The sequence below is a fragment of the Mchenga conophoros genome, linkage group LG4, assembly GCF_057382185.1.
Source record: "Mchenga conophoros isolate Kocher_MC1m ecotype Shallow Benthic linkage group LG4, M_conophoros_male_GT1.1, whole genome shotgun sequence".
In the NCBI taxonomy this organism is placed as follows: Eukaryota; Metazoa; Chordata; class Actinopteri; order Cichliformes; family Cichlidae; genus Mchenga; species Mchenga conophoros.
Window position 1 is genome coordinate 40,209,404 of NC_140529.1, and position 15,995 is coordinate 40,225,398.

Here is a 15,995-nt window from a genome sequence, read left to right on the forward strand (position 1 = left end):
CACATTATAAGGCGCACTTATACACATGTGGGACTAATAAAGGTTATCTTATCTTAAAACCCTTCAATTTTCTCAAAAATCTACAGTGCAACTTATGTATAAATTCTGGTTGTGCTTACTGACCTCGAACCGAATCTGTCAAAAAATGTTTTAGTTCGACTTTGCTAAGTTACAAAGCCGCACCGCTTGATGGATTGTTGGAGCGTTATGACTACCGTAGTCTGGAGCCTCTGGGTCCTAATCTGGGTCCTAAACTCCGTCCGCTTCAGGTCCCAAAGTCAAACGAACACTGCAGCATCACTGAGAGTTAAAAACTGTCTAAATTCTTTCAGCTTTAATAAAATGATCAGTGTTGCTGCTTTACCAGGTGTTAGAAATTAAGTTTAACATCCAGGCATCCATGAAAACAGAATTTGTTACATTTAACGGAGTTAGAAGTTAGCAGGAAGTTAGCTCGCTAGCTTCCACCTAAGCATGATATAGCATGTTCTGACTGAGAGGTTTCTGAAAAATTCAAACGTACAGCTCTGTTATCACTTCCAACATAAATGAAGACTTTAAACTAAACAGCAGTGACGTTTGTAGGGTTACTGAAGTTGGGCTAGCTGGTATATAATGATGTGCTGCATGATCGCTAGCGACACAGCTATGTTAGCATAACATAAACTGAAGCTGGAGGATGAACGCTAACTTTTTTCCACTGGATAAAAGTTAACGTGAAGGTTCCTGATGGTTAGGGACAAATGCAATCGCATGGCAGGATGCTGTGGACTGGGATTGCTGCCCAATCCCAGTCCTCAAGAGCTACTATCCTGCAGCTTTTAGATGCATCCCTACTCCAACACAGATGAATCAAATGGTTTGATTACCTCTTCAGCATGCCATCATGTTTGGCAAAGGCCTGATAACAAGCCATTCATTTGATTTGGGTGTGTGGGAACAAGGATGCATCTAAAAGCTGCAGGACGGTAGCTCTCGAGGACCGGGATTGGGCGGACCAAACTTTAGTCAGGAGAACAACTGAGATAATCCATCCACAATACCAGGTTAGTCATTAATATACTGCAACAACATGGGAACAGAGCCGCTGTGATAGAATACAGCATTAATGAATCAATGTTACAGAAGTGGAGGAAGCAAGAAGAATGAGTAAAGTTTGACTTATCTGACTGTTTTGTTTCGCTTAATGCGCCTTATAATCCGGTGCGCCTTATCGTCCAAAAAATATGGTAATTACAAGCGCTTCATAAGTTTCAAAGGATTTTATTGACAATTACATCACAGTCAGTATTAGTAGTGTTGGCCCTTCATTTTCAAGGCCCCTGCAATTGGCCCTGGCATGCTGTCAATCAACTTCTGGGCCAAATTGACTGATGGTAACCCATTCTTTCATAATCGATGCTTGGAGTTTGTCAGAATTAGTGGGGGGGTTTGTCCACCTGCCTTTTGAGGGTTGACCACAAGTTCTTATTTGGATTAAGGCCTGGGGAGTTTCCTGGTCATAGACCCAAAATTTCAATATTTTCTTCCCTGAGTCACTTCATTATTATGTTGGCCTTATGGCACGGTGCTCCATCATCCTGGAAAAGGCGTTGTTCTTTACCAAACTGTTCTTGGATCATTGGAAGAAGTTGGATGAATTTTTGGTACCATTTTTCATTCACATCTGTGATTTTTGCCAAAATTGTGAGTGAGCCCATTCCCTTGGATGAGAAGCAGCCCCACAGATGAATGGTCTCAGGACTCTTTACTGTTGGCATGAGACAGGACTGATGGTAGCGCTCGCCTTTTTTTCTCCGGACAATGCTTTTTCCAGATGCTTCAAACAACTGGAAAGGGCTTCATCAGAGAAGATGACTTTACCTTTAAAATCAGTCTGTTTGGGGGGGGGGTTTAGAGAGAAGTGGCCTCATTGCTGACTTTCTTGACACCAGGCCATCTTCCAAAAGTCTTTGCTGCCATTCCTGTGCAAACCGCAGGAGTGGCGATCCCACAGCTGAATCATCTTTCATCTTCTTCATCAACATTCTCACCTGAGTTAATGAGAAGATTATTGAAATGATGCCAGCAGCTCCTTTTGCAATTCATCTGATCACTCTTCATAACGTTCTCGAGTATATGCAATATGCTATTCTAAAAACTGAAGCAGCAAACTTTGTGAAAACCAATATTTGTGTCTTTCTCAAAACCTTTGGCCACAACTCTATCCTCAACTCTAATCCTTTTCAAGTTGCTGTAGTAAACTGATAACTTTCTTTCTGTTCTTGCTTGTGGGGTCTTGTCTTCAGGCTTCATAGGTATTGTTGTCTCTGAGGAGTGTAGTAAATTTGTGTGATAATCCGTTGTGTTTAGACGGCTGGTAATAGGGTGATGTTTTGATCTTTGCTCAGGGATGTGACAGCCTGTGGTTTTGGGGTGTATTGATACCTATCAGACAGCTAGCAGATCCACCTGTCAGTCTCAGTCATCCCCCAATGATGCAAACTGTGAGCTTGAATATAATTTAAGCAGGAGACCTATAATTCAGTCCCGTCTTGTTTGTAGAACTTCAGCTTTGGGAAAGTATAAAAATAATTATAGTCACAGGTGTGCAGTGAGCTCCATATTTACCTGTGTCAGCAGGTCATCTTCACCGCGTCCAGCTGAAATTTGCTTTAATGAGCAGCTGAACATGAACCTAACAATGTATGAATATACTGAATATGTTTTGTTGATGATCAAAACTGGAGCTGATAAAATGATGCCTGATTTTTACAAACATACTTATCATTTCAATATGATTCACGGAGAAAGACTCCTGATGCACCACTGAGTAAGAAGATGAGGAGAGAGTATGGAGGAAGGTCACATTGTCTCTGCTGCCCTCTGGTGGTTAGACTGAATGTGCAGCAGTCATAGGTGGAGGCCGTGTATTCATTGACCTCAGATTTCAGAGGTTTTCCCTGCGTTCAGGCTGCTGATGAAGGAAAGCCCACTGTGCTCTTCCTGCGTGTTTCACTAAGAACTACAGAACTAAACTACTTTACAAAGCCAGCAGTGAGTCTGTTTGAGTCTGTTTCACAACCTGAGTTAAAACGTTCTCATCAGACACTTTGGGTGCTTCATGACTTTATCGCTTTCATGTTCTTAAAGAGGAAACGGGGCACAGATTAATATTCAGCTTTATTTTCCAGGTCAAAGTGTACAAACTAGATTTCTCTGGTTAACACAGAAGGATGCTGATAAAGATGGAAAGAACCTGAACAAGCTGTTATTGGACTCGACATTTAAAAACAATCCCCAGCGAGGATAAGACTGTAACGTTAATCTGCTCCTGGTGCTTACTGTCGTATGTTGCTCAACATGAACTTTTAGGAGAAGCTGATGAAGCACCTTTGCCTCCTGATGTCACTGCAACACCTGAAGAATCTGCTTTGTTTCACCGCATAAAGAAGACAAACGTTAAAAGGTGGTTTTCTTGTACGATGTCATACAAATCTAAGTTATTATTAACTAAGGAAATGACACCAGCTGATGAGACTCTTAACCATTTAAAGCCCAAACCTGTGGTTTGTCCTCTAAATGTGAAACATATGTCTTCTTTTTAACATGTATTTGTTAACAGTGTTGGGAAGGTTACTGTTAAAATGTATCCCACTACAGATTACAGATTACATGCCCCAAAATGTATTTTGTAACGTATTCTGAATACTTTGGATTACTTAATATATTATCATGCTTTTTACAACTACATGAATGTCCTATTGCTGTGTGATTTATTACTATTACTGAAGGTTACTCTCCACACCAACACCAGGCTGCAAGTACAGGTGACCTGGGCCGTGAGACTGAGACATCAGAGCCTCTTAATGTGTGTTTGTTTGGGTTTCCACCGGCGTGGAATTACCAAAAATAGAGCATAGCCGAACATATGAAACAGGAAAAGACCGCCGTGTAATCCACTTATTTCAACAAAGTAACTGTATTCTGATTACCACCTTTTTCAACTGTAACTGTAACTGAATACAGTTACTCATGTTTTGTATTTTAAATACGTGACTGCGGTACATGTACTCCATGTACTGTTGCGTAACAGCGTCATGTTCTACACGTCGTTCTTCCAGCATCATCATATTTTAACTCTCTGAGATTTGGAAACAAAACACTGATTTCGTCTTTGGACTGTGACACTTTCAGTGTGAATGAAACAGCTTCAGAGCTTAAAAGTGTTTGTCAGCCAAAAGGTTTGGCGAGGATGTCTGCTGCCTATGTACCTGTCAGGCTGAAAATATTCAACACATAGAGATAAAAACTGCTGTGTGGTCATGGCTCCATTAAATTCAGTATCTATGGGCACTGGTTCAGCTCAGTGGGATGATCAGACAGCCATATGCTGCACGGTTGAGTGCGGCCGGCCCGGGTTTGAATCCGACCTGCGGCCCTTTGCTGCATGTCCTTCCTGTCAGTCTTTAATGTCCTTATGAGAAAAAAATCACTATTTAATGTAGAAAAAGAATCAGAAAATATCACCCTACTCAGACTTGCATGATGTCATCAACGCCCTCAGGGTCAGAGGTCATGACCGTGACACCTGTGGTCAGCGAGCGCTGGATGAGAGGCAAGGGAGCTGCAAGGCAAGAGAGGCCATTCTTACTGTTGTTAAGCAGAGTGACGCTTCATCACAGCGCGGACGTTTGAAAACATCTGAACGTATAAATAAACAGTCTGTATGTAAACAAAACAAAGGAACAAACAGCTTTGTCTCTTCATACGACACAGGTTAGATGCTCCGTGTTTTCTCCCTGCTGTACCTATCAAATGTTCTTTAGTTTCACAGAAATTAATGCAGACGTCAGAAGCGTCGATCCAGGCATTTAGACTCAAAAGCACAGATGAGCTCAGGCTTTGTGTGTTTTAAGCCACATTTACTCCGAGTTCGAGCACCTGGATTTCTTTTTTCAGCATGTTTGAAAACAGCCTCAGTAATCCGAGAAAGTTAACGTGTGCATGCGTCAGTTCAATTCAGCTTTATTTATAAGCCACCGAATCACAACAGCAGTCACCTGACGCTGCTTAATACTGAAAAGTAAAGACCCCACAACGATGTTCTTATTTCAGATCAGGTCATTGCTCGTGTCGCCTGCATTACTTTCTCTTCATGCTGGACATGAACTCCTCAGATGTGTTTGTATTGTTGTCTTTGCGACTTTGATCTCACCTGCAGCCTTTTGTTGTTGTTCTTGTTGTTGTTGTCATGGTTGCTGTTGTTGTTCTTGTTGTTGTCGTGGTTGTCGGGCTCTCTGAGCTTGTCGTTGTCTCTCCTGACTTCTCTCCCTCCCTGCAGCTGAGATCGTTAGTGCCGCCATCTTGCAGACGCTGATCTTCTCCTTGCTGCTTCCGGCTTGGCTTCCCGTGCTCCTGATTGGCCGATCGCTGCTGCTGATGACCCTGCCCCCGGTGTTATTGGTCCTCCCTGAACTGCTGATCCTCCCTCCAGCATGACTGCTGAGTCTATTACTGCTACCAGCGACTTTGGATCCGCTTCCTGCGCCGGTTATCCGGTTCCCAGCAGCCTTTGAACTGCTTAGCCACCCCCCACTGCCCCTGATCCTCCTCCCGGGGCTCGGAGCTCTTTGCCTGTTGGTTGTCCTCTCTCCCCCGCCCCACCCTGCACTCCCCACGCTGTGCCCACTCGCTGAGCTGTAAACAGGTTTCCATCCGCCGCTGCCCGTGCCGGTGAATCTCCCCACGCTGCTGCTGCGCCTCACGACACTGGCCGAGCTCAGCCTGCCACCACTTCCAGCACTGTTGAGTCTACGCCCACTGCTGACGTAGCTGCTGGGAGGACTGACCATCTGGCTGCTGCTGACCCTGTCAGCACTATCAGCTCTGCTCACACGACCAGGACTCCCACAATACACTGTCCACGCCCCACTGCTGAACCTCCCTGCTCCTGGTGTTCCTGGTGGGCTTGTTGCTATGTGTGTGGCTGCTGAGGGACAGTCTTTGCTATCGCTGCTCGTGCATCCAGCATGCCAACCGTAAACCTTCAACTCCCCACAGCTAAATATCCCAGCTCCTGGTGGGGTTGTGGCTGAGTTTGTGGCAGGTGAAAGGCGTTCTTTGCTCTCAGCACTCAGCGAGCTATCGCTGCCAGCCCAGCTGTTCTTACGTCCAAGACTGCCTTCGTAAAATATCCACTCTGCACTCCCTCTCCTCCCAAATCTCCCTGCTTCTGGTGGACTTGTCACAAGATTTCCATTCATGGATGAGTTTTCTCCACCCCTTTCATTGGGTAAGCTAGTCCCAGCGTCTAAGCTGTTCTGGCGTATAAGACTGTCACCATAAACCATCCACCCCCTACTTCCAAATCTCCCGTCTTCTGGAAGATGTTCCTTGCTCCCTGAGTTAGGTAAGCTGACACTCATATGTCCCAAGCAGCCACCATAAGCCATCAAGTCTCCACTGAATCTTCCCTTTACCGCTGCTGTACCCACTTGTGCATCTCCACTGTTGCTAAAACCTCCTGGCTTGCTAAAGGCCATTCCTCTGTTGGAAGGGGTATTTCCAAAGCTTGCTTCTTCGGCATTACCTGTTTGGTTCTTCGCTTGCCAGTCACTGTTTCTCTGCCCCCTCATACCTCTATTCATAGTCACACCTCCTATCTTATCTTCATCTGCAGGACCACTTACATCTTTGCCTCTGGACCTTCTTGCATCTCTTCTGCGATAAAGGCCTCCAAAACCAAGCTGTTCCTCTCTGTCTGCTATGATACTTCGTCCATCTCCAAACACCGAGCCTCCATGACTGCTGCTCACCTGAAGGCTGCTTCTCTGACTGGTTGGTCTAGAACTTATCTTTGTGCCATTCAGCTTAATTCCCCTTCCTTCATAACCTTTAAATGGCCTAAAAAGCACACCCCGGTTTCCCTCTGACGTTATGACTTTCGTATCTCTGTCTTCTGGCAATGACCCATCTCCACTAAACGATACCGACTGTCCGTCCTCTTTTGTTGACAGAATGAATTTCTCTCCTGGGTGAACATGTGCATTTGCCTCAATTAGATTCAGACTTCCTGCCTCTTCTTTTACATCACTATCTGGACTGAGACATACGTCTGAGTCATTTGGGCTGAGGTAATTTTCTGGGTCATTTGGACTTGGAAGTAGATCAGGACTTGCAATGTGGTCTTCCACATCTACTGGGCAAAACACCTGTTCTGTAAGGTTTAGCATGACCTCGGTCTCATCTGGACTCACACATATTTTTGGGCTCAAGCAGCTAGGTGAATTTGTTTCACCAACTGCCAAATGGACTTCTTTTGGACTTTGTAGCTCTTCGTAAGAGGAACAGCTCAAACCGACACCAGAATCTGTTAAACTTGTAGATATATTTGACGCCTCTTCACCTGAAAGATCACCTGTCTCCTTCTTAGACTCGACTGGATCCAGCTTTAACTCGCTGGCATTGTTGACTGTTTTCATTTCATCCACTTCTGCCTTTAAACTATCTGTATGTTGGATATAACACTTTTGGTTTTCCTTGCTTTCTGGAGAAGAAATGCCGACACTGGTCCATGAATCTGCATCCTTCACAAGTTTGTTGTTGGACATATTTGTTAAACTTTTATCTAAACTCAGGACAATCAAAGTATCTTCTGCTTCTTCCTTTCTGTCTACAAGCCCATCATCCACCTCAGTCATATCCTCAGGTGGGTTTAAACATATGTGTGGATCGTTTGGTGTGAGATCCGGTTCTGGCTCAGTGGAACTCTTCACTGAACACTTTTCTGGATTCAAGCATGCATCTGGCTTTGTTGGACTCATTGATTCCTCTTCTCTTGGACTCTGATGCTCTTCAGGGCTGGAGGAACTTAAAGCCACACCAGAATCAGTTAGGCTTATAGACATTTCTGAGTTTGTAGCACTGAAATATATCTCCTGACTTTGCAGATTTATCAGCTCATTTTCTGATTTAAGACGGTTCATCTTCACTTCCTTGCAGTCGTGGAGTTCTTCTACTTTGTCTACTTCTTCCTTTACGTTCTCAGCACTTGTAGTTTTACTGTGAAGCTTGTTATTAATTTCTGAGATACTAGACAAAAAATGTTCATTGTCATGCACTGCAGGTTTGTCTTCTGTGAGTTTCTTCAGTTCAGTTTTGGACAATCCCAAACTCTGATCAAGGATTAGAACATCTTCTGTGTCTACTGTTTCAGACCTTCCATTTGTTCCTTTATCGGTTTCTTTCATAAGGGCTACCTGAACCTTACTTGATCTAAACACTGGAGGAGATCCTGGCTTGTGCACTGTACTGACATTTTCATCCATGTCCCTGACAGCTTCTGGTGGAGTCTCAGCCTCCCTGATGATGATCTTTGTTGGATCTTTTTCCTTTGCTTGGAAGGAGGCTTCAATTGGATCCATCTGAGTAAAGATGAAAGCTTCTCTCACTTTTACCTCAACAGCAACTGGTTTGCAGAGATGAAACGAGGTCTCATACATTACAAAATGTGTTTTTTGAATTACGTCTGGTCCTGCAGAAGGAGTGTTTTTGTTAGTTTCCATGTCTGTCCCTGTGTCAGTAGAGAGTGAACCAGCTTGTTTGGAAGTAAAGGTCTTGACCAAAGCTCGCACGTCTCGGCTAGTTTGAGCCCCAACATCACGATCTTTAGTAAGAACTTCCACAGGGCTCCTCTGTCTGCTGCCTGTCTCTGTAGATATGATGGACTTGCACACTTTTTTATAAAGCACTACTGTTCTCTGGTTTTCAGAGTTTTGGATGGTCTCCATCAGAGGCTTGGTCAGTGTTCTAGGTGAGTTATTTGGATGTTTGTTATGGACAAAATCTGACTGGGCTGCAGTCGCTGTTTTCGGTGAAACTATTGGTGTTTCTTCAAGAGTGTGAACGCGGCCGCCATGAACACTGACGGTTCTGTTCACCGTCTTGTTGCTCCTGAATGTGGGTTTTCTGGTCTCAAGACAGGAAGATCTGACATCTGGCTTGGAGTTAAAGTCGACATGTGAAACTCTAAAAAGATAAAACAAGACAAAGGCAAGAGCAAAAAACTAAATTTTAATAACTGAAAGGGGACGTATTTATCTATTCCTCTATCATCATCTCATACCCCTGACGGTCCGCGCTGTCCAGCAGCTGCTTGTAGTCCTGTATCTCGGCCCCCAGTTGGTTCTTGACGTCCAGCAGTGACTGCTGGTCTGCAGCCTGCTGTGCTGCAGCCTGGAGCACCGAGTCCAGGTCTCTGCACAAACCATCTGCTGACTCCTGTAGGACCACCAGCTGCTGGAGTAATGACTCCTTCTGCTCCCGACCAGAGGACTCCAACACCAAGACCTGGACAGACAGGAAGACTCATTCTAATCCTGTTTTTTATCTTGACTCTGATGGTTTTGGTTTTGTCTTTTAGTCCTGACTTTGAGAAAACTCTGGAGTTGTTTCTAGTCTGACCAGCTTTTGGCTTCAGCTGTTGATTGGCTCTTTGGGGGGAGGAGTTCATAAAACACGTGTTATTGTGAAGATTATCTTGCTAAACTAAAGCATCAACCCAATCTAGAAGACTGGAAAAAACTAAATGACATGTGGCTGAAGGAACCAGAGGAACTCATAGGTGGGCCTACAGGTTCCTGGTCGGAACATCGGAGTGCTGGTGTGTGGTTTGATCTTACCGCAGCCTGAAGTCGCGTCAGTTCTGCTGTCAGACAGCACACTTCTCTCCTCATTGCTTCTAGCTCGGCTCTGTCAGCGTCTGACCCCAATGAAGGGTCAAAGGTCACCTGTGAAATGCTCTGCATGGACAGCTGAACACAAAACACCTGTTAAAATGCTTTTGCATTATTATCCTTATTAATGTTTCCTTTATGTTAAAATACAGGTGTGCAGGTGTGCATGTGCCTACCTGAGTCTTGCACCTGGGTTTGCTCTTGTTCTTGTCCAGGTGTCCAACACTCGTCTGTCTCAGGTGGTCCACCTGTTGGATCAGGTCTGAAGACTCAGTGATGTGCATCTCAGCACATCACTGATATCTGGGCCAGGAGAACCTGCATATCCTACACAGGTAGGCAGGAAAAGGGGTGTAGGTTTTTTTAAGCATCCAGGTGAGATTGTTTTACCTGCTGGTGTTGAGTCTGCAGATCCGCTTTCTCTTGCTTTTGCTCATTCAGAGGATTCTGAAGCTCAGGCAGACTGTGAACTTTCAGGACCTCCCCCAGCAGCCCGAGGTCACTAAGCTCCGCCTCCAGCTGAGTACGCTGCTCACGCACCTTTTGGCACCTGCACACACAGCAAAGGATCATGGGACACGTCTTCAATTACCTGTTTAGTTGTTCAGCTATATTTGGCCACAGCCATGTTGTTGCGTGTAGGTGTGATCATCCTTGGACGACAGGGTGGAGCGTTAAGTTATCAGAACTACAGATTAAGCTAGCAGACAGCTAGCAGCTACAGCACGGTGATGAAGCGAAGCTTTGACTGGTTTGAATGATGGAGGAGTCGCGTGATTTTCTAGTTGTCACGTTAAATTACAGAAGTGTGACAGTTACATAAACGTGTTGGGATGAAAACCTGCATTTTAAACTGAGCTCATTCTGCAGACTCTGTGATGGTTTTTATCCCGTACAGGCCTCTGCACTCATACACTGACGTGCATTAGAGACCCATGAGGCAGGTATGACTACATCGCTGGTGTGGCTCTACCTTTCTTTGAGGTTGAAGACGGTGAGTTCTGCTTCGAGTAACTGAAGCTTTGCCTGAGCCTGGGCCGAGAGACATTCACTGATCTGTGAGAGACAGAGAGAAGCTTTATTCTGTGGTGGGAGGTGGTGCAAACGTCTGGGCGGAGAATCACAAATAAATGGTTGATTTCCTTAATGACTTCTCTGGTTTTTACAGGACATGCCAAAGTTCAGGTTTTTAGTCTGTCACATTTTGGACTCGTCCAAACCCGTCTGACCATTAAACACAGGTACAGCATCCTGACACCACCTGAGAAACTCGTTTAACCTTTGATTGTAAGGTTAAAACTGATTAACTGGGGCACGATCTGATATCCTCGTGTTGGTGTTGTTCCCAGATCATCATACTAAATGTTGATGCAGGATCAACATTGCAAGTGACCAATCAGAATGTTGTGACATCATACTTATGCGACTTCGGGAAAAACCGCCGTAAAACCAAAAACTGTACTTAAGCTGCGAGAAACCGCCTCTGTCCGCCGATCAACGGACCCTGACCCTTTAATAAACGCTGAGCAGAACTGATATTGTCCTTGCAACATTGGAATTTCATAAATGCATGAGTGGCTTGGCGCGCAAAAGAATAACGTCACAACAATGTGATTGGTCACTTGCGATGTTGAACCTGGAACAACATTTTCATGATGATCTGGGAACAACACCAACACGACGATATCAGATCATCCTTTACTGGGAGCCATCTGGCACTGACTCACTTCTGGAGCCTCTAGTGGACGTTAGAGGAACTGCAGGCTTTGCCAGTGTTTGGCTTCATTTTCCAGCCTGCAGGTTGATGCCTGGATCAGATTGTTTGGCTTTGACTTGGAACAGAACTGGTAAATGTTTTAATCTCTGGGCTCGACTGAGGACTTCATCATTAAATTATCTCAGAACTGCAGAGACTCTAAAGCTGCGACAAGCTGCAACAAGAATAAATTTGACATCAGGTTTGTTTCCAGCTTCGCTGTCTGCACATGTTCTTTCCTTTACTTTATGACTCCTCTGACATATCGCATCTGTTAACAGCAGAACACCTCAGAGTCCTTCAGATTTATCTCTGGTTTTAATCACAGGAAATCCAAGTTGATAAGAAAGGAAGGACAGAGCATGTAAGAAAGAAAAAGTGAAGGACTGAAAGGAATGGACAACAAAGATGCTGAACTGTGACAACGCAAGACCATGCCCATCCTTTATTTACAGTCTACCTGGCCCTGCAGCAGGGAGGCGGTCCTCAGGTGTCCGTCCAGCCACCTCAACTCTCGGGGACACTTTCTGTCCAGCTCCTCCTCAATCTGATGCTCCAGCCTCTGATTGGCTGCCTCGAGATGCTTGACCTGCACAAACAAACAAACAAACAAACAAACATTCTCTGTCATTCTGTTGTACGAGTGAATCACCGTGTTCTCTGCGTACATTCACACAGCTCTGGGAAACATTATCTTTCAGATCTTAGTTTTAAACGTGACATCATGAAACACAATCTTTGGTTCATGATTATTCCATTTAATTTCGATTTATTGTGGTCTTAAAATTTCAAATCAATAATTAATCAGCCGTGAGAGGACCATTTGTCCTCCTGCCACAGAACTTTATAGATCAATCTTTAAGCAGTGCAAACGTCTATAAAGAAATCGGATGTTTTTTTGTCCTCCAAGTCTTTCAGATCCTTTTAACTGTTGCTCATTAATCTCAGTTGGAACAATGAAGCATGCTGCCTCCATCCTACCTGCTGCAGGTATGAAGCCAGCCTCCTGTTCAGCTGCTGCAGGGCGGCTCTCTCTCTGGATAAACAGGAGCTCCCGCCGCTGCCCGGAGCTGCCGTGCTGGGACACACCGACCCGCCGGCTCTGCTGCCACGGAGAACCAGCCAAGAAATCATCTCAATTCAGTTTCATCAGCTTCTTCAAAGCTTCCTTTAACAAACTCTGTCGTGTTCTGGAGTTCTGGGTGTCTGAGGCAGGTGGTCTGTCTCAAGTGTGTCAGGAGCAGATGGAGCTCAGGTTTAATCTGCTCTGAATATTGATATTCAGAAACAGGTCTGAGCAGGATGGCAGCCCTGCCCAGCACGCTGCATCCAGCAGCCGTCGGGTTTACACTTGTTCTGCAGATGGTGTGGCTCACACACTCCTGTAACCTGAGAGCCAAACCTTCATTTACAACCTGGAAAATCAAATCCATCAAAACTCAACAAGATCCTGCAACAGAGAGACTGTTAGAGAGCGTTTACTCAGCCTGGACACATCGCAGCAGCCTGACTCTCCTTACAAACCTTTAAAGGTCAAAAGAAAAGCAGCCTGAAAATGCTAACTGCTAACTGGTTCTCATACTGTGATTTTCTGCTCTGAGCAGTTAAAGCACTTTATACAACATGCCTCTTTCCTGCGTTCAGATTCAGAATCAGAAAGACTTTATTTATCCCCAAGCGGCAATTAAGGTACAACAGAGCAGCATGATGTTAAAGATAAGGACAGGGCACAAACAGGCAATAAGAGTGAGATAATAAATACACAGAATATACACAGTTTTAAAATTAAAGCGACTGAAAGGTGAATAAATAACTGTAAGTGAGTAAAGAGTTGGTAGTATAAGAAGAGTGTAGTTTCTGTTTCTGGTGGGGGAAATGTTCTTATCGGCTGGAGTTAAAAAGCAGAGCTGCTTTAGGGACAAAGGTGGCGCTCCTCCTCCTCTCAGTCCTGCAGGAAATGCAGTGGAGGCGTCGCCCAGAGGGGAGCCACTGAAATGTGAGGTGAAGAATGTGAGAGGGGTCGTTGATGATTTTGGCTGCCTGTCTGAGGACCTGTTGGCTGAAAACCTGCCAGAGTTCTGACAGGCCGATGACTGTAGAGCACACTGATGCAGTGTGCTGCAGTCTGTTCCTGTATGAAGGCTGAGGGAGTGGAACCAGCAGGTGATGGACAAGGTCATGGTGCTTTCCAGGAAGGCATCGTAAAAAGTCATCATGATGGGTGTGCTAACTCCTAAGGAGGTGTAGCCGTTGGTGGCACCTCCTGAGAATCTCCTCTGTGTTGGCAGAGAATTTCAGGAGGTTGTCAAAGATGGTTCCCAGGTATTTGTGCTCCTCAACTACCTCCACTGGCTTCCCGTGGATGGTGGTGGTGACTGAAGCAGCCAGATCTCTCTGCCTACTGGAGAAGGTCACCACCATCTCTTTGGTTTTGCTCACGTTCAGTTCAAGTTTGGAGCTGTCACACCACTCTACAAACTCGTGGTCCGTGGTGTTGTGAGGGCCTGACAGCAGTGACAGGAGAACTGTGTCGTCAGCATATTTAACCAGGTGACAAATAGTCAGAGCTCTGTTGAGCCAACCATCCCTTTAACGTTAACTAGTAATGACTTCATGAACTTCTTCACAAATAACATTTTTATCATTAGAGAAAAAATTACCAGTAATCATCCCACAGATGTAATATTATCTACAGCTACTCTTAGTACCATTGATGTTAAGTTACACTCTTTTTCTCCAATTGATCTTTCTGAGTTAACTTCAATAATTACTTCCTCCAAACCATCAACGTGTCTTTTAGACCCCATTCCTACAAAACTGCTCAAAGAAGTCCTGCCATTAATTAATTCTTCGATCTTAAATATGATCAACCTATCTCTAATGATCGGCTATGTACCACAGGCCTTCAAGCTGGCTGTAGTTAAACCTTTACTCAAAAAGCATCTCTAGACCCAGCAGTCTTAGCTAATTATAGGCCAATCTCCAACCTTCCTTTATATCAAACATCCTTGAAAGAGTAGTTGTCAAACAGCTAACAGATCATCTGCAGAGGTTTATTTGAAGAGTTTCAGTCAGGTTTCAGAGCTCATCACAGCACAGAAACAGCTTTAGTGAAGGTTACAAATGATCTTCTTATGGCCTCTGACAGTGGACTCATCTCTGTGCTTGTCCTGCTAGACCTCAGTGCAGCGTTCGATACTGTCGACCATAATATCCTATTAGAGCGATTAGAACATGCTGTAGGTATTACAGGTACTGCACTGCAGTGGTTTGTATCATATCTATCTAATAGACTCCAGTTTGTGCATGTAAATGGAGAGTCCTCTTCACACACTGAGGTTAATTATGGAGTTCCACAGGGTTCAGTGCTAGGACCAATTCTGTTTACATTATACATGCTTCCCTTAGGCAGCATCATTAGAAGACATAGCATACATTTACACTGCTATGCAGATGACACCCAGCTCTATCTGTCCATGAAGCCAGATAACACACACCAATGAGTTAAACTGCAGGAATGTCTTAAAGACATAAAGACCTGGATGGCCGCTAACTTTCTGCTTCTTAATTCAGATCAAACTGAGGTTATTGTACTCGGCCCTGAAAATCTTAGAAATATGGTATCTAAGCAGATTCTTACTCTGGATGGCATTACCTTGGCCTCCAGTAACGCTGTGAGGAACCTTGGAGTCATTTTTGACCAGGACATGTCCTTCTACGCACATATTAAACAAATATGTAAGACTGCTTTCTTCCATTTGTGCAACATCTCTAAAGTTAGAAATATCCTGTCTCAGAGTGACGCTGAAAAACTAGTTCATGCATTTATTACTTCCAGGCTGGACGACTGTAATTCATTATTATCAGGAAGTCCTAAAAACTCCCTGAAAAGCCTTCAGCTAATCCAAAATGCTGCAGCAAGAGTCCTGACAGGGACTAGAAAGAGAGAGCAGATTTCTCCTGTTTTGGCTTCCTGTTAAATCCAGAATTCAAAATCCTGCTCCTCACATACAAGGTCTTAAATAATCAGGCCCCATCTTATCTTAATGACCTTGTAGTACCATATCACCCTATTAGAGCACTTCGCTCTCGCTCTGCAGGCCTACTTGTTGTTCCTAGAGTATTTAAAAGTAGAATGGGAGGCAGAGCCTTCAGTTTTCAGGCCCCTCTTCTGTGGAACCAGCTTCCAGTTTGGATTCAGGAGACAGACACTATCTCTACTTTCAAGATTAGGCTTCAAACTTTCCTTTTTGCTAAAGCATATAGTTAGGGCTGGACCAGGTGACCCTGAATCCTCCCTTAGTGATGCTGCAATAGATGTAGGCTACCGGGGTTTCCCATGATGCACTGGGTGTTTCTACCTCACTCACTATGTGTTAACAGACCTCTCTGCACTGAATCATATCTGTTATTAACCTCTGTCTCTCTTCCACAGCATGTCTTTATCCTGTCTTCCTTCTCTCACCCCAACCAATCACAGCAGATGGCCCCGCCCCTCCCTGAGCCTGGTTCCGTTTATTTCT

At 44.6% G+C, this 15,995-nt stretch overlaps 1 protein-coding gene across 2 annotated transcripts; it reads right to left on the reverse strand.

Moving 5' to 3' along the window:
* Positions 1-1,289: 1,289 nt before the first annotated feature.
* Positions 1,290-12,708, reverse strand: LOC146576880 (uncharacterized). 2 transcript variants are annotated; one of them, XM_085272436.1, is made up of 9 exons: positions 12,454-12,708; positions 11,933-12,061; positions 10,690-10,772; positions 10,107-10,266; positions 9,893-9,964; positions 9,663-9,794; positions 9,107-9,330; positions 5,198-9,009; positions 1,290-4,606 (listed from the first exon to the last, which is right to left on the reverse strand). In XM_085272436.1, the coding sequence occupies exons 1-8, from the start codon at positions 12,604-12,606 to the stop codon at positions 5,232-5,234; spliced, it is 4,731 nt and encodes a 1,576-aa protein (XP_085128562.1). In that variant the 5' UTR covers positions 12,607-12,708; the 3' UTR covers positions 1,290-4,606; positions 5,198-5,231. The 2 variants fall into 2 exon arrangements, with proteins under 2 accessions (XP_085128562.1, XP_085128560.1); XM_085272434.1 differs by having other exon boundaries at positions 9,663-9,809.
* Positions 12,709-15,995: the final 3,287 nt, after the last annotated feature.

Bases quoted from the DNA above. Each gene is read 5' to 3' on its own strand.
- LOC146576880 (XM_085272434.1), bottom strand. From the start codon at position 12,606: ATGATTTCTTGGCTGGTTCTCCGTGGCAGCAGAGCCGGCGGGTCGGTG. The intron at 10,773-11,932 runs GTAGACTGTAAA...TGTCTCTCACAG, and splicing joins CCTCCCTGCTGCAGGGCCAG to ATCAGTGAATGTCTCTCGGC. The intron at 9,010-9,106 runs GTATGAGATGAT...TTATCTTTTTAG, and splicing joins GACAGCGCGGACCGTCAGGG to AGTTTCACATGTCGACTTTA.